Source organism: Poromitra crassiceps (assembly GCF_964638095.1).
Source record: "Poromitra crassiceps genome assembly, chromosome: 3".
In the NCBI taxonomy this organism is placed as follows: domain Eukaryota; kingdom Metazoa; phylum Chordata; class Actinopteri; order Beryciformes; family Melamphaidae; genus Poromitra; species Poromitra crassiceps.
The window spans coordinates 90340760-90364360 of record NC_139625.1 but is presented as its reverse complement, the minus strand read 5'-3'; the positions used below and the strand labels follow the sequence as shown (position 1 = coordinate 90364360).

Genomic DNA, 23601 nt, shown 5'->3' with positions numbered 1-23601 from the left:
ATGCTAAAAAGGGGAAAATATTTTTGAGTACCACAATAATCTAACGCTTGGTTCACATGCTTTCGCACCACTTTGCTTAGTTTGCACACGGTCATTATCCCCGTCATATCATCAAGTTATCAGTGTTGGGCGGTAGCTTGCTAAGTAGCGAAGCTATTTATTTATGGACCAAGTAGAGCGGTCGTGTCCGACAAGCGCTACAAGTGACATCCCCAGAGGAAACACATAAGCAAAGCTACCAGGCAGCGCGGAGATTCTGCTGCGGTCTGGAAGAGTACAGGAGGAGACAATGCTGTCAAGTGTAGCCGATAGAAGCAACCACTTCCATATGACGGACAAGTGCTGTCTTGTCCTAGTTATTAGCATCCTTGCACTACTAGACCCGCCCTACTCTTCCTAGTCTGATTGGGTTGGGTTTAGGCATGAGGAGTGTTTTTGCCTTGCCAAAATGTAGCCTAACTTTGGAGTGTTATTTAACCCCCTTTCTGGCAAGCTACAGCCTCTGAAAGACAGTCATATCGGCCATGGACAAAAAAGGGCACTTGGACATCAAGGAGCAAAGGGGCAGGTGCTTGGGCACCCTCACCCCACCCCCCAACAATATAGTGTTGCTTGTAAAACATATATACTTGCCAAATTATACGGTTAAATATGTACCCTACAAATGGTGAAAAAAAAATAAAAAATGAATACAAATAATTTAGGCTAAGCTCAGCACAGGCAAGGACATTTGTGACTATTTTGGTTGAACATAAAAGATAGAAAATGGTTTTGACGGTATTGAAACTCATACTGTCGGGATTGCTAAATATCCCGGTATACCGTAATACCTTAATGGATAGTTTGGATTTTTTGATGTGGGGTTGTATGAGGTACTTATGGGTGATAGTCAGTGGCCTCCTCACAGTAGAATGCATCCAGCACGCTTCCAGTTAGGAGCAGCAGAGCAGCTCTGACAGGGAAGCAGAGCTCTCTGCTTCTGTGACTGGGGTTCATAAGCCCTTTCATTAACTAACTGTTAACTACCGTAAATTCCGGACTATAAGCCGCGGCTTTTTTCCCGTTTTTTGGCCCCTGCGGCTTATATAACGGTGCGTCTTATCTATGGATTTTTTCAGAAAAAAAAAAAAAAAAAAAAAAAAAACTCTCTTTTTTAGCACTCTTTCTAACTATAAATCCACTTCTGTTTTAATTTCCTCTCTTGCCCTCTTTTCACCACACCGCGGACACTGTGTGCACTGTAAAAATAAACAACGGTGGTGTTGTGTTATGTTGTTTTGTTGAAATGTTACGGTAATACGGTAAATGGGAGCTTCCTCAAACAGCCATCTCTTTCCCGACAATCCCCTCTGTGCGTGACCACTTACATATGGTAATTACGGTAAGCAAACGGCCACAAGCCCATCAACTCCCTCCCCCGACTACCAGGAGAAAATCACAAACTTCGGCGAATTCACACAAAGGAAGATCAAGGAATATTCCATCGAACCGGAGCAGATCATAAATATGGATGAAGTGCCTTTGACGTTCGACCTGCCACTCACTCGGACTGTTAACAAGAAGCGCCCTGGAGGATTCTTTCACCAAAAAAAAGCTTTGCTCGTTCTCGACAGCATGAGAACGAGCAGTAGATGATCATGAGGTGGTTTTTCAGACGTGTCGATATAGCAGTTTATCGCAAAAGTGTAATGGAAACACATTTTTCGCATTTGCACGTCATGTGACCCATATTATCCCTTGGAAAAGGAGCAGAAAATAAGTTTGGTAAGTAAGGTTCGATAGCCGTGTCAAAACCTCCGCAGCAAGTGGAAAACTTTGAAGCAACGCTACCTAGCAGAAAGACGAGTGTTGTGCAAAAGCGTAGCCGGGCAAATTAGATAATGTTTAATGGCAGAAATCGGTCCATGGTGACAGCAGGCTGCCTGTGTGCGCGCATTTGGCACAGCGGCGAGATGAGAGGATGAAAAGCACACACTGGTGCGGTGGTGCTGTCTGAAGTGAATACAGTGACTGTGAGTAGGCTAATACATTGCACACGTTTCAGGTGCAATTATAGAACCAAATCAGCCTTTTCCCCCCTCCATCTCTAAATCGGACCAGTTGTAGGCTATTAGGCTACCTTTTTTCCTCTGCCTGTCGCGCTGACTGCATTCACGCAGCCAGCAACATTTTGCGACTCATTTTCTTTTGAATTGATAATCAGGCTCGTTTATATGCATTGTAACTTCATGTTGGGATTTCCATTGACCATTGGTTGGATTTGAGCATGCAGGGGACGGGATATGGGGCAGATCCCCGTGCGTAATCACTGTGGCAGCTGCTGCAACGGGGAATCACTCAAACGCAACTTCAATGGAAACGCCTACAAGTCGCAATTGTACATTGTCGAAGTTGTAGAAATATCGCAATTCTTTTGCGAAAAACTGTAATGGAAACACAGCTATAGATGAAGAGGAGTTCGTTGGTTTTGAGTGACAATGAAGGAGAGAGGAGAGTGGTTGACGAAGCCACCCTGAACCTGTTCGTTTCCGACACTGAAGATGAGGACTTTGGTGGTTTCAGTACGCAGGAAGAAGAGGAAGACGAGCATTAGTGACTTGACTTCTCTGGTTACAGGTTTGCTGCACATATAGCCTATTGTTGTGTGATTTTGTCTGGGGATTAGTGACCTGACTTTTGTTTTGTTTTGTTGAAATGTTAATAAATGGGAGCTTCCCCAAACAGCCATCGCTTTCCCGACATTCCTCTCTGTGCACGAACCCTTTCATATGGTAATTAAACATCAAAACACCCGCGGCTTATAGACCGGTGCGGCTTATAGAAGAAAAAAATAGTCAATTTTGGTCCCGCGGCTTATACACCGGTGCGTCTTATAGTCCGGAATTTACGGTAACTAACCGTAGAACTACCATATTCCTACGCTTAAAGCAAGCACTGTGCCGAGCACTGTATTACACCACCTGGGGTAAAGCAAGCACTGTGCCGAGCACTGTATTACACCACCTGGGGTCAGAAAGTGCCGATACTCTCAGCCTGATAGTGAGACTGAAATCAAACTTCAGTTTTCTAAATATTTAAACCATGGCCCAAGCCTAACATCGGCCGACACCATGTGATTGCCGATATATCGTGCATCCCTAACGGAAAGCACTTCGGCAATAAGCAAAGTCTTTTATGCCGAGGTGTTGGAAGTATTGGTTTCGCTCACTGCTGGACACGGGCCAACGTGTCTCCAGAGCATCTGTGATGTCACTGCTGGACACGGGCCAACGTGTCTCCAGAGCATCTGTGATGTCACTGCTGGACACGGGCCAACGTGTCTCCGGACGTCTCTCTGTGATGTCACTGCTGGACACGGGCCAACGTGTCTCCAGAGCATCTGTGATGTCACTGCTGGACACGGGCCAACGTGTCTCCGGAGCATCTGTGATGTCACTGCTGGACACGGGCCAACGTGTCTCCGGAGCATCTGTGATGTCACTGCTGGACACGGGCCAACGTGTCTCCGGACGTCTCTCTGTGATGTCACTGCTGGACACGGGCCAACGTGTCTCTGGACGTCTCTCTGTGATGTCACTGCTGGACACGGGCCAACGTGTCTCCAGAGCATCTGTGATGTCACTGCTGGACACGGGCCAACGTGTCTCCGGAGCATCTGTGATGTCACTGCTGGACACGGGCCAACGTGTCTCCGGAGCATCTGTGATGTCACTGCTGGACACGGGCCAACGTGTCTCCGGACGTCTCTCTGTGATGTCACTGCTGCACACGGGCCAACGTGTCTCTGGACGTCTCTCTGTGATGTCACTGCTGGACACGGGCCAACGTGTCTCCATCTATGATGTCACTGCTGGACACGGGCCAGCGTGTCTCCAGAGCATCTGTGATGTCACTGCTGGACACGGGCCAACGTGTCTCCGGAGCATCTGTGATGTCACTGCTGGACACGGGCCAACGTGTCTCCGGACGTCTCTCTGTGATGTCACTGCTGGACACGGGCCAACGTGTCTCCGGACGTCTCTCTGTGATGTCACTGCTGGACACGGGCCAACGCGTCTCCGGACGTCTCTCTGTGATGTCACTGCTGGACACGGTCCAACGCGTCTCCGGACGTCTCTCTGTGATGTCACTGCTGGACACGGGCCAACGTGTCTCCGGAGCATCTGTGATGTCATGGAAATTACTATGATGTGAACAAATTACACAGAGCGATGCTCTTGGCCAGTGTTCTTTCTGGTAAACTTCAGGGCTCAGTTGCACAAAGCACCTTAAGTTAAGATTTCCCTTAGGGTCAGAGTTAAGGCCGTTTCACACCGGTGCGGATCTCTGTGCAAATAATCGGCACGGACATTCGCAATTGTTTTTTTATTAGTTGTAATTGAAGCTTGCACACCGCAGCCGAACATTCGTGTGGCATTTTATTTTTCCGGATGGACATTGACGTCTGCACGGAAATGCGTGCGGAAAATACGTTTGACCAATGAAATCCTTTGTTTACAGCTGATGTCATACCTCCACTACTCTTGCCAAACCCGGCTCATCAATTTGGTTTCTCAACATCCAATTTTATTTTATATGACAAACATCATAACAATCAACACCGAAATCAAGGACAATAGATCTTCAGATCGCCCAGCAGCTGGGATCTACTGAAGATGGTAATGTAGCTGTTATGTAACGAATTCCTACTTGCTAACGTTGTAAACCACTGTTGTAAATGGATGAAGCTAATGTTAGCCACTTGTATCCAACTGCTAACTAGCAGTTCAGCATCAAATTTGGGGTCCGCGGCGCTGCTACTGCCTCCATTTTCTCTTCTCGTTGTTTTTTCACCTGACGGAAATTTCACTGCCTCCAGTTTCTTTTCATGGCTCGTCTCGCTGCTGTGTCTGTCTGACGTTAGCCGACTAGTAGCTAGCTTGCGGGTAGGCGGTGCTGTCCTACTAGATGGGAGCCCGGGAGATACACTAAATACTGGTTACACTGAACACTGTTTTTCCGCTGCGGAAAATGAATGTGGGACTGCGAATAATTCGCACCGGACCTGTGTGCATAGGTTGCAATGCGGAAAATCCGCACGGAATTTCGTACCACATTCCGCATCTGCATTCGCACCGCATCTGTGTGAAACAGCCTTTAAAGTGTCCATAAAATAGAATCGGCTGCGCAAAGCACCCTTAAATCTTGTGCTTATGGTTTCCTTAAAATGTTTAACCTCATGGAGAAGATGAGTGTTTTTTGCAGCCCCTTCTATTTTATGGACACCTTAACTCTGACCCTAAGGGAAATCCTAACCTAAGGTGCTTTGTGGAACTGGGCCCAGGGCCTAAGGCACGCTACTCCCAGGGCCGGCCAATTACTGTGCCATTATGGTAAAGCCATTATTACTGCTGTCAGTGCCACACATACTGTAGCAGCCACAGACATACCCTTTACGCATAGAGAAATATTATGTAGATATACTGGGATACAGCTGTTGTAGCAGCCACACACATAGCCTTTAGGCATAGAGAAATATTATGTAGATATACTGGGATACAGCTGTTGTAGCAGCCACAGACATACCCTTTAGGCATAGAGAAATATTATGTAGATACACTGGGATACAGCTGTTGTAGCAGCCACACACATACCCTTTAGGCATAGATAAATATTATGTAGATATATACTGGGATACAGCTGTTGTAGCAGCCACACACATACCCTTTAGGCATAGAGAAATATTATGTAGATACACTGGGATACAGCTGTTGTAGCAGCCACACACATACCCTTTAGGCATAGATAAATATTATGTAGATATATACTGGGATACAGCTGTTGTAGCAGCCACACACATACCCTTTAGGCATAGAGAAATATTATGTAGATATACTGGGATACAGCTGTTGTAGCAGCCACAGACATACCCTTTAGGCATAGAGAAATATTATGTAGATATACTGGGATACAGCTGTTGTAGCAGCCACACACATACCCTTTAGGCATAGAGAAATATTATGTAGATATACTGGGATACAGCTGTTGTAGCAGCCACACACATACCCTTTAGGCATAGAGAAATATTATGTAGATATACTGGGATACAGCTGTTGTAGCAGCCACACACATACCCTTTAGGCATAGAGAAATATTATGTAGATATATACAGTACTGGGATACAGCTGTTGTAGCAGCCACACACATACCCTTTAGGCATAGATAAATATTATGTAGATATATACTGGGATACAGCTGTTGTAGCAGCCACAGACATACCCTTTAGGCATAGAGAATATTATGTAGATATACTGGGATACAGCTGTTGTAGCAGCCACACACATACCCTTTAGGCATAGAGAAATATTATGTAGATATACTGGGATACAGCTGTTGTAGCAGCCACACACATACCCTTTAGGCATAGAGAAATATTATGTAGATATACTGGGATACAGCTGTTGTAGCAGCCACACACATACCCTTTAGGCATAGAGAAATATGATGTAGATACACTGGGATACAGCTGTTGTAGCAGCCACACACATACCCTTTAGGGATAGAGAAATATTATGTAGATATACTGGGATACAGCTGTTGTAGCAGCCACAGACATACCCTTTAGGGATAGAGAAATATGTAGATATACTGGGATACAGCTGTTGTAGCAGCCACAGACATACCCTTTAGGCATAGAGAAATATTATGTAGATATACTGGGATACAGCTGTTGTAGCAGCCACAGACATACCCTTTAGGCATAGAGAAATATGTAGATATACTGGGATACAGCTGTTGTAGCAGCCACACACATACCCTTTAGGCATAGAGAAATATTATGTAGATATACTGGGATACAGCTGTTGTAGCAGCCACAGACATACCCTTTAGGCATAGAGAAATATGTAGATATACTGGGATACAGCTGTTGTAGCAGCCACACACATACCCTTTAGGCATAGAGAAATATTATGTAGATACACTGGGATACAGCTGTTGTAGCAGCCACACACATACCCTTTAGGCATAGAGAAATATTATGTAGATATACTGGGATACAGCTGTTGTAGCAGCCACACACATACCCTTTAGGCATAGAGAAATATTATGTAGATATACTGGGATACAGCTGTTGTAGCAGCCACACACATACCCTTTAGGCATAGAGAAATATGATGTAGATACACTGGGATACAGCTGTTGTAGCAGCCACACACATACCCTTTAGGGATAGAGAAATATTATGTAGATATACTGGGATACAGCTGTTGTAGCAGCCACAGACATACCCTTTAGGGATAGAGAAATATGTAGATATACTGGGATACAGCTGTTGTAGCAGCCACAGACATACCCTTTAGGCATAGAGAAATATTATGTAGATATACTGGGATACAGCTGTTGTAGCAGCCACAGACATACCCTTTAGGCATAGAGAAATATGTAGATATACTGGGATACAGCTGTTGTAGCAGCCACAGACATACCCTTTAGGGATAGAGAAATATGTAGATATACTGGGATACAGCTGTTGTAGCAGCCACAGACATACCCTTTAGGCATAGAGAAATATTATGTAGATATACTGGGATACAGCTGTTGTAGCAGCCACACACATACCCTTTAGGCATAGAGAAATATTATGTAGATATACTGGGATACAGCTGTTGTAGCAGCCACAGACATACCCTTTAGGCATAGAGAAATATTATGTAGATATACTGAGATACAGCTGTTGTAGCAGCCACACACATACCCTTTAGGGATAGAGAAATATGTAGATATACTGGGATACAGCTGTTGTAGCAGCCACAGACATACCCTTTAGGCATAGATAAATATTATGTAGATATACTGGGATACAGCTGTTGTAGCAGCCACACACATACCCTTTAGGCATAGAGAAATATTATGTAGATATACTGGGATACAGCTGTTGTAGCAGCCACAGACATACCCTTTAGCCATAGAGAAATATTATGTAGATATACTGAGATACAGCTGTTGTAGCAGCCACACACATACCCTTTAGGCATAGATAAATATTATGTAGATATACTGGGATACAGCTGTTGTAGCAGCCACAGACATACCCTTTAGGCATAGAGAAATATTATGTAGATACACTGGGATACAGCTGTTGTAGCAGCCACAGACATACCCTTTAGGCATAGAGAAATATTATGTAGATACACTGGGATACAGCTGTTGTAGCAGCCACACACATACCCTTTAGGCATAGAGAAATATTATGTAGATATACTGGGATACAGCTGTTGTAGCAGCCACAGACATACCCTTTAGGCATAGAGAAATATTATGTAGATATACTGGGATACAGCTGTTGTAGCAGCCACACACATACCCTTTAGGCATAGAGAAATATTATGTAGATATACTGGGATACAGCTGTTGTAGCAGCCACAGACATACCCTTTAGGCATAGAGAAATATTATGTAGATATACTGGGATACAGCTGTTGTAGCAGCCACAGACATACCCTTTAGGCATAGAGAAATATTATGTAGATACACTGGGATACAGCTGTTGTAGCAGCCACAGACATACCCTTTAGCCATAGAGAAATATGTAGATATACTGGGATACAGCTGTTGTAGCAGCCACAGACATACCCTTTAGGCATAGAGAAATATTATGTAGATATACTGGGATACAGCTGTTGTAGCAGCCACAGACATACCCTTTAGCCATAGAGAAATATGTAGATATACTGGGATACAGCTGTTGTAGCAGCCACAGACATACCCTTTAGGCATAGAGAAATATGTAGATATACTGGGATACAGCTGTTGTAGCAGCCACAGACATACCCTTTAGGCATAGAGAAATATTATGTAGATATACTGGGATACAGCTGTTGTAGCAGCCACAGACATACCCTTTAGCCATAGAGAAATATGTAGATATACTGGGATACAGCTGTTGTAGCAGCCACAGACATACCCTTTAGGCATAGAGAAATATTATGTAGATATACTGGGATACAGCTGTTGTAGCAGCCACAGACATACCCTTTAGGCATAGAGAAATATTATGTAGATATACTGAGATACAGCTGTTGTAGCAGCCACACACATACCCTTTAGGCATAGAGAAATATTATGTAGATATACTGGGATACAGCTGTTGTAGCAGCCACACACATACCCTTTAGGCATAGAGAAATATTATGTAGATATACTGGGATACAGCTGTTGTAGCAGCCACAGACATACCCTTTAGGCATAGAGAAATATTATGTAGATATACTGAGATACAGCTGTTGTAGCAGCCACAAACATACCCTTTAGGCATAGAGAAATATTATGTAGATATACTGGGATACAGCTGTTGTAGCAGCCACACACATACCCTTTAGGCATAGAGAAATATTATATAGATATACTGAGATACAGCTGTTGTAGCAGCCACAGACATACCCTTTAGGCATAGAGAAATATTATGTAGATATACTGAGATACAGCTGTTGTAGCAGCCACAGACATACCCTTTAGGCATAGAGAAATATTATGTAGATATACTGAGATACAGCTGTTGTAGCAGCCACAGACATACCCTTTAGGCATAGAGAAATATTATGTAGATATACTGAGATACAGCTGTTGTAGCAGCCACAGACATACCCTTTAGGCATAGAGAAATATTATGTAGATAGATACACTGGGATACAGCTGTCAAAGGTTATGTTTACATGGACTGCAATATTCTCAAATTAACGCGATTAAGACAATACTCTGAATTAGACACTGCCATGTAAAAACAGCATTTTCTGATGACCTTAACTGGAATAAGGTCATAGTCGGAGTAAAAAATAATCAAATTAAGACGTGGAATATTCAGATTTTAGTCACATTATTGAAGTGCATTGTAGACATGTATACACTTGTATACATTGTAGACATGTATACACTATATACTATGATGTCCTAACTTTCCAGTGAGATCTGGATTTGCGGAGGAGGGGAGTCGAGTCACATGACTTGATCTTGGACTTGACTTGCTATTCATCTACATTTAGACTTGGGACTTGACTTGAGCTTTATGCCTCAGGACTTGAGACTTGGGACTCGGTCACACCTCTGTGGATATGCCATTTTCTTCTTGTCCCGCTTATTTAATTATTATTATTTTTATTTTTTTTACCTTTTATTTATACAGGGGGAGTCTCACTGAGAGCAATGCTCTCTTTTTCAGGAGCGCCCTGTTCACATTCACACACACATTCACACCTGGAAGCTGCCCAGTACAACCACAGTCTGATCTGCTGGCCACTGAGGAGCTCCACTGGAGCAGTTGGGGTTTAAGGGCCTTGCTCAAGGGCACCTCAGTGGTGGTAATGAGGGAGGGGCAAGCGCTGCCTTTTCACTTTCTTCCCTGAGGCAAGTAGGAAAGATGTTTCTACATCTCCATCTTCCCTATCCAGATCCCGGTCCCCTTTCTTTACCTCTCTCGCCCCTCTTACTTTGTGGTCTCTCTCTCTCCTTGTCCCCTTTCTTTACCTCTCTCGCCCCTCTTACTTTGTGGTCTCTCTCTCCTTGTCCACTTTCTTTACCTCTCTCGCCCCTCTTACTTTGTGGTCTCTCTCTCTCCTTGTCCACTTTCTTTACCTCTCTCGCCCCTCTTACTTTGTGGTCTCTCTCTCTCCTTGTCCCCTTTCTTTACCTCTCTCGCCCCTCTTACTTTGTGGTCTCTCTCTCTCCTTGTCCCCTTTCTTTACCTCTCTCGCCCCTCTTACTTTGTGGTCTCTCTCTCTCCTTGTCCCCTTTCTTTACCTCTCTCGCCCCTCTTACTTTGTGGTCTCTCTCTCTCCTTGTCCCCTTTCTTTACCTCTCTCACCCCTCTTACTTTGTGGTCTCTCTCTCCCCTTGTCCCCTTTCTTTACCTCTCTCGCCCCTCTTACTTTGTGGTCTCTCTCTCTCCTTGTCCCCTTTCTTTACCTCTCTCGCCCCTCTTACTTTGTGCTCTCTCTCTCTCCTTGTCCCCTTTCTTTACCTCTCTCGCCCCTCTTACTTTGTGGTCTCTCTCTCTCCTTGTCCCCTTTCTTTACCTCTCTCGCCCCTCTTACTTTGTGGTCTCTCTCTCTCCTTGTCCCCTTTCTTTACCTCTCTCGCCCCTCTTACTTTGTGGTCTCTCTCTCTCCTTGTCCCCTTTCTTTACCTCTCTCACCCCTCTTACTTTGTGGTCTCTCTCTCTCCTTGTCCACTTTCTTTACCTCTCTCGCCCCTCTGACTTTGTGGTCTCTCTCTCTCCTTGTCCCCTTTCTTTACCTCTCTCACCCCTCTTACTTTGTGGTCTCTCTCTCTCCTTGTCCCCTTTCTTTACCTCTCTCACCCCTCTTACTTTGTGGTCTCTCTCTCTCCTTGTCCCCTTTCTTTACCTCTCTCACCCCTCTTACTTTGTGGTCTCTCTCTCTCCTTGTCCCCTTTCTTTACCTCTCTCACCCCTCTTACTTTGTGGTCTCTCTCTCTCCTTGTCCCCTTTCTTTACCTCTCTCATCCCTCTTACTTTGTGGTCTCTCTCTCTCCTTGTCCCCTTTCTTTACCTCTCTCGCCCCTCTTACTTTGTGGTCTCTCTCTCTCCTTGTCCCCTTTCTTTACCTCTCTCGCCCCTCTTACTTTGTGGTCTCTCTCTCTCCTTGTCCACTTTCTTTACCTCTCTCGCCCCTCTTACTTTGTGGTCTCTCTCTCTCCTTGTCCACTTTCTTTACCTCTCTCGCCCCTCTTACTTTGTGGTCTCTCTCTCTCCTTGTCCCCTTTCTTTACCTCTCTCGCCCCTCTTACTTTGTGCTCTCTCTCTCTCCTTGTCCCCTTTCTTTACCTCTCTCGCCCCTCTTACTTTGTGGTCTCTCTCTCTCCTTGTCCCCTTTCTTTACCTCTCTCGCCCCTCTTACTTTGTGGTCTCTCTCTCTCCTTGTCCCCTTTCTTTACCTCTCTCGCCCCTCTTACTTTGTGGTCTCTCTCTCTCCTTGTCCCCTTTCTTTACCTCTCTCGCCCCTCTGACTTTGTGGTCTCTCTCTCTCCTTGTCCCCTTTCTTTACCTCTCTCACCCCTCTTACTTTGTGGTCTCTCTCTCTCCTTGTCCCCTTTCTTTACCTCTCTCACCCCTCTTACTTTGTGGTCTCTCTCTCTCCTTGTCCCCTTTCTTTACCTCTCTCACCCCTCTTACTTTGTGGTCTCTCTCTCTCCTTGTCCCCTTTCTTTACCTCTCTCGCCCCTCTTACTTTGTGGTCTCTCTCTCTCCTTGTCCCCTTTCTTTACCTCTCTCACCCCTCTTACTTTGTGGTCTCTCTCTCTCCTTGTCCCCTTTCTTTACCTCTCTCACCCCTCTTACTTTGTGGTCTCTCTCTCTCCTTGTCCCCTTTCTTTACCTCTCTCATCCCTCTTACTTTGTGGTCTCTCTCTCTCCTTGTCCCCTTTCTTTACCTCTCTCGCCCCTCTTACTTTGTGGTCTCTCTCTCTCCTTGTCCCCTTTCTTTACCTCTCTCGCCCCTCTTACTTTGTGGTCTCTCTCTCTCCTTGTCCCCTTTCTTTACCTCTCTCACCCCTCTTACTTTGTGGTCTCTCTCTCTCCTTGTCCCCTTTCTTTACCTCTCTCGCCCCTCTTACTTTGTGGTCTCTCTCTCTCCTTGTCCCCTTTCTTTACCTCTCTCGCCCCTCTTACTTTGTGGTCTCTCTCTCTCCTTGTCCCCTTTCTTTACCTCTCTCGCCCCTCTTACTTTGTGGTCTCTCTCTCTCCTTGTCCCCTTTCTTTACCTCTCTCGCCCCTCTGACTTTGTGGTCTCTCTCTCTCCTTGTCCCCTTTCTTTACCTCTCTCGCCCCTCTTACTTTGTGGTCTCTCTCTCTCCTTGTCCCCTTTCTTTACCTCTCTCGCCCCTCTTACTTTGTGGTCTCTCTCTCTCCTTGTCCCCTTTCTTTACCTCTCTCACCCCTCTTACTTTGTGGTCTCTCTCTCTCCTTGTCCCCTTTCTTTACCTCTCTGGCCCCTCTTACTTTGTGGTCTCTCTCTCTCCTTGTCCCCTTTCTTTACCTCTCTCGCCCCTCTTACTTTGTGGTCTCTCTCTCTCCTTGTCCCCTTTCTTTACCTCTCTCGCCCCTCTTACTTTGTGGTCTCTCTCTCTCCTTGTCCCCTTTCTTTACCTCTCTCGCCCCTCTTACTTTGTGGTCTCTCTCTCTCCTTGTCCCCTTTCTTTACCTCTCTCGCCCCTCTTACTTTGTGGTCTCTCTCTCTCCTTGTCCCCTTTCTTTACCTCTCTCGCCCCTCTTACTTTGTGGTCTCTCTCTCTCCTTGTCCACTTTCTTTACCTCTCTCGCCCCTCTTACTTTGTGGTCTCTCTCTCTCCTTGTCCCCTTTCTTTACCTCTCTCGCCCCTCTTACTTTGTGGTCTCTCTCTCTCCTTGTCCCCTTTCTTTACCTCTCTCGCCCCTCTTACTTTGTGGTCTCTCTCTCTCCTTGTCCCCTTTCTTTACCTCTCTCGCCCCTCTTACTTTGTGGTCTCTCTCTCCTTGTCCACTTTCTTTACCTCTCTCGCCCCTCTTACTTTGTGGTCTCTCTCTCTCCTTGTCCCCTTTCTTTACCTCTCTCGCCCCTCTTACTTTGTGGTCTCTCTCTCTCCTTGTCCCCTTTCTTTACCTCTCTCGCCCCTCTTACTTTGTGGTCTCTCTCTCTCCTTGTCCCCTTTCTTTACCTCTCTCGCCCCTCTTACTTTGTGGGAATGTTGATGCAATGAGTTTTCTCCCCGTCAGGAGATTCAAACTGTCTTGGCATCTGCCTGTGTGCAGTGTCCCGCCTTGGCAGGCAGAGCAGGGATGGCAGTAGCCAGCCTGTTCTGCCTCATCAACACGTTTGATATCTATCTGTTTGTCTGTGCTTCACATATCTCCAGAACTAATCATAATAATACATTTCATTTATAGAGCACTTTTCAGGGTACTCAAAGACGCTTTACATCATTATCCGGGTTAAAACCATCCGGTTCCGTGAACTCACATTCTGTTTGGTTTCGTGGATCCATCTGGACTCGGCGCTGTGCACAGTCATTTCAGTGGGTGGAAGTAGCCGGTCCTTCATCCAATCAGTGTCGGATCCAGTCAAATCCAAATCCATTCAGAAGAACGACCAAATAACTTATTTTCCGCTGAGAAACTCCGCGGTTGCATACTCCTGTTTTTGTTTAATTGTTGTTACTGAGTCTATTTCTGCAATAACCTGCACTTATGGCTGTTTAAATAACTGCACTTATGGCTGTTTAAATAACTGCACTTATGGCTGTTTAAATAACTGCACTTATGGCTGTTTAAATAACTGCACTTATGGCTGTTTAAATAACTGCACTTATGGCTGTTTAAGCCCGACGAACGTTGATGTTACTGCTCCAGCCGGGGAGCTATGGAGGCAGCGTGGTCGGGGTCAGCGCCACCGGAGGAAATGCGTACAGGAGCGTCTGGCCACTGATGAGCCAGCACATCTGAACCAGCCAGAAGATCACATAAGAGTGCACGTCTTCTCTCAAGGGCGAATGGTGGCTCTGTCAAACCCATATCTGTTCCGCTACCCCGGGATGCAGTCTCCATTCTCTCTCTCCACTGGAAACCTCCTGGAGAGAAGGGCTAACCCGCTGTTCAGTATTTCCGGGATGTGTGTCGCTCAGCAGGTGAATGCTGCTCCATGACATAAGGCTGTCCCTCCCTGTTTGTTTATGTGCGCAGTTGATGTTCAAAGGACCTACTGGTTCCGTGGCCTATGGTCCTTTCCATTGTCTATGGTGGCACGTCCTGATATCGCCGTGTTGGTGTCATTCCTGGACAAACATTTGCTCTTAGTACGGGCCGGGAAAACCCGCCTCGAAGAATTGCTTCTTCCTGAAAACGTGCGTCAAGTAAAAAAGATGTTTAAGATTAGGGTTAGGGTTTTCTTATCTAACGACGACCAGACCCGAACCCTAACCCTAACCACATTGCTGTACTTGCCTAAACCTATTTTTTTTTCATAAAAATGTTTGTGTTTCTACCGGGAGTCGAACCCCAGTTCTCAGATTGGAATGTGCGGACCTTATCCATTTAGCCATAGCACCGAGCTCGCTTATAGCTGCACTTTTTTCACACCCTAACCCTAATCTAAACACATTTTTCCCTTGCTGCACGTTTTAAGAAAGAAGAAATTGCAGCGACCAATCAATTTAGTTCGGGGGCGGGATTTTCCCGGCCGTACTAGGAACAAATGTTGATCAAGGAACGACACCAACACGGTGATATCAGGAGGTGCGTCTATGGTGAGAGTGCAGATGTTACCTGCGGGCAGGCCAGAGCTTCCAAGTAGCACAAACTGAATCTTCATAACAACACAGACCCTGGAACCCATAACAACACAGACCCTGGAACCCATAACAACACAGACCCTGGAACCCATAACAACACAGACCCTGGAACCCTTCAACAAACAAAAGCCCATCTTCTCCGATGAAGTAGAGCTTTTTCCCCCAAACATCCACTTTTATTCTCATACCTTTGTTCAACAGCCCATATAGATTGTAACCAGTGTTAAAGTAATAATCTGTGCCATTTTCATACAAATTATGGATGCACCACTACGATTTTTTTAGACTGATATTTTCCCACCTATATTGGCTGATATATAGACCTTTTTTATATGTGTTGTAGTTTGGAAGACATATAATAAAATAGTGATAAACACAGTAATGACATGACTCCAGTGCCAGTTATAAACACACAGTGTTATAAACACACAGTTATAAACACAGTGTTATAAACACACAGTTATAAACACACAGTGATAAACACAGTAATGACATGACTCCAGTGCCAGTTATAGTCATTATTCCAGAAAACTCTGCGAACTCTCCTAGAGGAACAAATCGTGACATCCTCTCGATACTAATTGCCAAGGAAAAGCTTTTCCCGCTTCCCATCAAGTGGAAAAACTCGCTTGATGCTAGAACAAAGGTGATAAACAATAAATAATCTATTTCTGTCGTTTCATTTGTTCTTCACACGCGGTGACTTCTAGCTGACCCCCTCCTCGTAATGAACTCACTCATCTGGGCTGTCCCTCTCCACACGTTGGTAGAACCAAAGGGCCATTATGTTATCAGCCGTTTACACGCCACACTCTCCATCTTTCACACACTTCTCAATCCGGGCAGGTGATAGCATGAAATAACCTTGCCTCTTCCTGTGTGTGTGTGTGTGTGTGTGTGTGTGTGTGTGGGCAAAACACTCAGGCCTTTTAAAGAACAAATAGCCACTTGGTGGGCTGAAGGGCTTCACAATGCGTCGCCATCACGGGGATATCAAGGGCTCGGACAATAAGCTGTTTGTCTTTCGATTCATTCACTGTTCCGCGTCCTGTGGCTGTGGTATACCGGCTCCTATTTTACACATGGACACGTGTGTGTGTGTCATGTTGGCTGTGGAGACAGTCTCTGTAGCACAGTCATGTTGGCTGTGGAGACAGTCTCTGTAGCACAGTCATGTTGGCTGTGGAGACAGTCTCTGTAGCACAGTCATGTTGGCTGTGGAGACAGTCTCTGTAGCACAGTCATGTTGGCTGTGGAGACAGTCTCTGTAGCACAGTCATGTTGGCTGTGGAGACAGTCTCTGTAGCACAGTCATGTTGGCTGTGGAGACAGTCTCTGTAGCACAGTCATGTTGAAGGGCACTGCGTGGGGTCTATCTGTGCACGTCCTGCATAACGACGGTAGCCGGACAGATTTGGCAGTGACAGAGCCACCAACCTTCTAATTAGTGGACGACCCGCTCTACCTCCTGAACAGGGTTTACCTGCGTACTGTATCCCATTCTAGGCAAGTGCTATCTGAAGACACACTTGTTGTGCACATCGTTATTTTCTGGATTCTCCACGATGTGCACGATAAGATCAAAATAGAATTTCAGCTGCTTATCAAGAAGCTCAAATTTGGCCCAAAGGGATTGATGCTGCTTGTTACCATAATCTACCATTGCAGTCTTTCAAGTGAACTTGAGTTCTGTGGCCTAGTTTCCCATATATGCGTTGAGCACTGATTAGGAGTGATAATGCATAACTTTTTGATACACATCTTCCTCCATGCCATTTATCATCTGTCCCCTTGTTAATTTATTGTAGCCAAAGATAAGAGCACAATCCCAGTTTATAAGAAATCTAAAGAAATAGGACGAGGTCTGCTTGAAGAGTTTAGAAATGCAATATGGATTTAATAGGATAAAAACTTGGTAAGAGCATCCTGAGTTCTATAATCAGTTTCAACTCAAATTCAATCATTATAAATTCAGAAAACACAATTTAAATTCAGTCTGCTGGATCAAATCTCATCCCTTTCCATCTGTAATTTACACAAACACAAGACCTCAAGTCAAGATTTTAGAAACCTTCTTAAGTCAAAGTCAGGTCACCAGACCGCAAGTGGAGTCAAGCCTTCTCTTCAGGCATCAAGTCAAGTGTCAAGCAATTACAATTTAGATTTGAGTCTGACTGGATTCCAAGTCATGTGACTCCAGACCCCTCCTCTGCTATCTATGTAATTAAGCAAATATGACATTGTCATAGTTCTGTGTAGGCATGCATGGGTCCATTTCTGGTTTTGCCGGTCCGGCCCGGTGTTTGATTTCATGCCAACCAGCTGAACAGACATGTTTCATTATGCCAGATTCTGGCAAATTAAAATGCAGCCTCAGCAACCTATGCCGACGCCATCACAGGGCTAAATCCAACTTGTATTGCATCAGTAATGAGCAACATGACAACGTGATTCATCTGTGTACATACATCTGCTGATTAGGGGTTGGTATCGAGTTTCGATACTTACTTGGCACCGAAATGAAAACATCGATACTAAGGGGTATCGAAGCCTCCCTTGTCAATCGATACCAATTTTCGATACCAAAACAAAACAGCGTCATTGAGCCTATAAGCATGCGACATGCTTGCACACCACGCTCTAATACGGCTGGTGATTGGCTGTCATGTAGAGGCATGCAGGAAAAGTTACGCCCACTTTAGCCGGTGTGTGTTTGTTTTGAGGCAGGCAGCGTGCGCTGCGGAGACAGAATACAAGAAGTGGAACTAGCGTTAGCCACTCAAGCTAGTCCTATCCTGGAGTACCATATGGCAAAGATGATGAAAAGCAGGGAAAGAAACAGAAACAACAAGGACTGGTTTCCACAGACAAGAGAAATAATCGAGAGGTGGGTCAGCTTACCGCAAGTTGTTGTTGTTAGCGGTTATCAGATCCCTCAGTCTGACAGTCTGGCTGTGAGTTGTAGCATTAGATCGTTTAATTAATTGGCGCCCTAACGTTATGCGCAAGCGGGCATTGTGTATTTTTAGCAACTCGTTAACAAACGCTGATGTCATGATAGTTTGTTGAATGTAAATGCGATTCACTTTGTGCCATTAAGGCTATAGGCTATTGATAGGCTAGTCAATGCTCAACTATTGTCTTCCATGCATGAAGTGAAGCTGTCTCGTCAGTTTTGACAAGAATGACGTTCTGTTGCAGCAGTGAGCATTAACCACTGATGTGCAACGCTAGCGTTAGATCTTCAATTAATTAGCGTTAACGTTATATGCAAGTGGGCAGTTATCGCCTATTGTGTATTTTTAGCAACTCGTTAACAAACGCTGATGTCATGATAGTTTGTTGAATATAAATGGGATTCACTTTGTGCCATTAGGCTATATTGATAGGCTAGTCAATGCTCAACTATTGTCTTCCATGCATGAAGTGGAGCTGTCTCATCAGTCATCAGTTTGGACAAGAATAGCGTTCTGTTGCATCAGTGAGCATTAAACACTGATTTGCAACTCTCCGTTTTGCACTGAAAACTATTGCACTGATTTATTTGTTTTATATTTCTTTCCTTTGTAGTACTCCAATATTTTTTTGTAGGGACAGCAATAAGTTTAGACAACTTAAAGTTATGTTAAATACAGTAGGTTTTATTTCTTTCTGCTGTAAAACTTGATTGGTATCATAATTGTCAATGTGTAATGCAGTTTTATTTTTGTTAAAATTGATTTTTCTAAAAATTGGTATCGAAAAAAGTATCGTTCAGGAACCGGTATCGAAATCAAAGTATCGAAACGGTATCGATACCGAAAAATTTTGAACGATACCCATCCCTACTGCTGATGCCTCTGGACACGTCATCAGTAATGTTCCTTAGTCGTTATAATATATAATATATAGATATATCATCAATGTTTAGTAGTTATAGTTTGTTTATAAATTGATTAACGGAGTCACTGAGAGCCGAGGCCAAGTCAGGGCAGGGAAAATTGCAGTACGCTCCCCAGGTGTTATGCCGAGTTTTGCACCCCCGCCCGGCAGCAGCTAAATGCATCCCCACTTCACGGGAACATATTGTAATGATTTATACAGAAATATAACTGTTTAAAAATTATATAATTGTTTGGGTAGACGTGACCTCCTTGTTTTTAAAGTTAAAACAGCCCCAAAATATGGTGGCGATGCATGGTAGTGCGGGGAAGCATAACTCATCACAACAACGGGCGCAAACGCAGATTAGAGGTGTGCCAAATCATTTATGAACGGCGCAAACGGGATTTGGGCGGTGTTAACCACCAGAATTATTCACAGGTGGCCTGGCAATGGGCCTGGGCATTAGATCAATCAAACCAGATTCCCGTCTTGCTGTCCATGTAATACAATTTGCGTGAGGCATGCTGTAATTCTGCCCATGTGTAATTTGGATAGGTGTAGGCCTATTGACTGTATATATTATCCCTATCTCATAACAACACCATCACATCATATACTGTATACCTGTTAAAAACATCTGTGTTTTGATGCAATTCGTGTTATTTTGTTGACTGGGGTGGGACAATACAAACGTGTTTGCAGCGGGTAAACGGCGGAGACAATAGAAAATATTTGATGATTTACAGTGGACTCAATTAAAACTCGACTCGTGCCGAGGCTTGTGCCAGATTGGCTGTGATGCCAACGACCCTCCGGTTTATAGCAGGTGAAGGCGAATAGCCTATTGCAAGTAGGCTAAAATGTACAAGTTTTCTCAATTAATTGACCATAACCCCTCCTTGCGATGTGATCCAAGTTTCTCAGTGAATTATAGTTGATTGCCTCACCGAATAATCTGCTGGTTACCCAATTTTAGCAGCAGAATTTGATGTCCTGGGGTGGCACGTCCGTGCGTGATGACGTTTCTGCGCTGCGCAGCGTGGAGATTATGGTGCGCCCAAGCGTGTTTTAGCGTGTGGGAGGTGCTTTTCAAAGCTCTTAGTGCAAAGTAATTGCGCGTTGCTGACAATAGGATAATGCCATCTATCCCCACATTTTAGCGCTGAAACGCCTGCTTTGGCATGTGGCAGCCTATGCCCAGTACAATTATAACAGACATGCACTTGTGCCCGCCCCCAATTTGCATTGCGCATGGCGTTAAAGGAGCACAAACGCTAAATTACCGCTTTTGCGAAGATAGAGCCACACGGTGTCCTTCAAAACAGGAGTCTTTTAAATCCATGCTAAATCCATACGATCCCCAGGTTGAATGTATTTCTCTAAAGTTGTGCTTTGTGCTTGTGCTAAAGCTGTAGCCTACAACAAACTGAGAAATGTGATTCAAGTTTTGATCGCAGAGGGCCATAACTTTGCACTGACGACGGACATGTGGTCACGTATGAATATGCCCCCATATATCTTGCAGACGGTTCATTTAACACGTTCAGTGCCAGCGACGCCATATGGCGTCATTAGAAATTTACCGTACAGTGCCAGCGACGCCAAATGGCGTCATAACTCCAAATTGTTTTTTTGACGGGGGGGTGTCGATCTAAGCTTCTTACGTCGCCTCTAACAATATTGTAGCTATTGGAGGTCGATAACCTATTTTACAAACCCATTAGGTGGCGACAGCACTCTCCTGATCAGAGAAAAAGGAGCCAAACACACAGAAATAGTCACTGGGGAAAATGAGGAAATCGCATCGCATCCGTCCGTATGCATCGACGTGCCTCCATAAACGAGCACAACGCCAGCTGTGCCCCCAGCAGCAGCATCCGCTGTCACAACTGAGCACCTCCATGTACGCTGCAACAGCACATTCACATAATCAGCCTTATTATTCCGAACTGGAAGCATGCCAGCCCGTGACAAACACACGCGGAACCAAAAAGCTGAATGTCGCGCACCATTCACTGTGTGTGCGCAGCAAACTCAGCAGAGACTGAGAGCCACCAGACACATAAGACACACCCAGGAGGCGTGTGCAGTTGAGGGGGGGGGGGGGGGGGGGGGGAGCACGCAGAGCAGCAGAGCAGCATACACTTCACCCAGACAGACCCAGACATCAGAAAATTAGCTTCAGAGTCAGTGATGTGCTTGAAATGTTTAATTTCACAAAAGGCTCATTATCTCAGCTCGTAGAAAAAAAGGGATGTTTTTGCTTCAATCAAGCTATCTTCTCCGGCTCATAACTAAAGAACGGAAAATGGGATCAATAAACTTTTTTTTGCAGGTGATAGAAGAGAGTCTCATCGTTATTTGTGCGTGTTCAGTGTTTACATAGTAATTATTAAAAAAATTATATGACTGTTTTAAAATGCATTGCGGCCTATGTGGCACAGCAAGCAACCTTTTGCCCAAGGGCCGTGGCACTCAAAGTGTTAATAAACAAGCAACATTCAGTTTCTTCTTCTTCTTCTTCTTCTTCTTTTTATTTAGTTATTGGTGGTTGGCAAATCAGCTTAGAAGTGCCTTATTGCCACCGAGTGGGCTCCATCATTTATCGCCTCCCCTGGGAAGCACTGCTCAAAGTGCGACACCTAGTGGTAAAATCCGGTATAGCGGTTTAATGTGTAATATAATGTTTACACCGTCCCATGTCTAGTGTTGTGGATTATATGAGTCATTTTGTTTTCTTGTTTTATTTCAGCAACAAGGGAAAATCGGCGTGACATTCAACATCGGCACAGTGGATATCAGCGTGCAGGAGAGCAGCACCCCGGTGAACGATGGGAAGTACCATGTGGTCCGCTTCACCAGGAACGGGGGCAACGCTACTCTGCAGGTGGACAACTGGGCCATCAATGAGCACTTCCCAACAGGTACAACAGGAATGGCAATATATTTGAATCAAATGTCTTTATTGGACACAGTGTATAGACGGTTTATATTTGAATCACATGTCTTTATTGGACACAGTGTATAGACGGTTTATATTTGAATCACATGTCTTTATTGGACACAGTGTATAGACGGTTTATATTTGAATCACATGTCTTTATTGGACACAGTGTATAGACGGTTTATATTTGAATCACATGTCTTTATTGGACACAGTGTATAGACGGTTTATATTTGAATCACATGTCTTTATTGGACACAGTGTATAGACGGTTTATATTTGAATCACATGTCTTTATTGGACACAGTGTATAGACGGTTTATATTTGAATCACATGTCTTTATTGGACACAGTGTATAGACGGTTTATATTTGAATCACATGTCTTTATTGGACACAGTGTATAGACGGTTTCAACTCGACAACATAAACATTCTAAAATTGCCCCCAGCTTACTTCGTGTTGCAGTGTTTTCTAGTACAATGACAGGAAGTAAGCTAGGTTTCAACATGGTTCCCTTGTGTAGCAACACAAATCCATGAAAAGCGTGTATTGTTGATCATAATTAATAGTTAAATAAAGGAGGTGAACCCTTACTGTAACACCTCTAACCTCACTGGACAGCATCTGCTTCTGAGAGTTCAATCCTTTTTCTTCTCTCCTTATATCTAACTTATCCTTTTAAGCACAAGCACGTACAAACAATTAGCACACAATGGAGTACATTTGTCAGCGTGGAGTTGGGAAAAAAGGGGGGGGGGGGGAGCCTGTGTGTGTGTGTGTGTGTGTGTGTGTGTGTGTGTGTGGATATCTGGATTGCTAAATGTATAGCTCACCTGAATTCCACGAGATATAAGGCTTGAGTTGAGTTAACTTTGTTCAGAAACATACATTGAATTAGCAGGCAAAATATAATTCAAAGTATAGAACGCAGATGCACACACGTTCCGAGTGTTGAGTGTCACATGCCAGAAATTCATAAGAAGCTTCCATAATTAGTAGAATATAAGAGATACAGTCGATCTGTGTGGGAACCCCCACAAAATGTTTCTACGGCTGGCTCACCCCCATATATCTCAATGGGCTGACTCACCAAAGGACGGTGCTGCGGCTCTACACTCCAGGATTGGGGATTCTAGAGCAGGTCCATAGACGTCTGTTCAGATGTGCGTTTACTGCGGGGGTTAAATCCCCGATCGTGTCTGCCTGGGCTGGGCTAGCAGCTAAATGCTAACTATGCTGAATGGGGAGAACGGGAGGATTTACCCCACCCTGACCACGCCCCCAGCCAGCTACCCCAGCATCTATGACGGGACATCGAATCAACCTGCTGTATATTCACATCATGACATAGGGTTCTTACTATAGCTATATTTGGGAAGCCCATATTTTTTGTTTTTTCGTCATAATTAAGATGCCTTGCTTCTCCCAGGCTATCTTCTGAGCCGGCTTTGTTTGAGCTGAGAAGATGAATCCAGT

General features: G+C 44.6%; 1 protein-coding gene across 1 annotated transcript in view; it reads left to right on the top strand.

The window, feature by feature from the left end:
* nrxn3a (neurexin 3a) overlaps positions 1-23601 on the top strand; it is a gene marked incomplete at its 3' end in the record, with an annotated part of 673655 nt that overhangs the window by 533619 nt on the left and 116435 nt on the right. The window contains exon 17 of the mRNA XM_083634400.1: positions 21932-22103. Coding sequence (XP_083490526.1) covers positions 21932-22103 — 172 coding nt within the window. The remainder of the gene's footprint in view (positions 1-21931; positions 22104-23601) is intronic.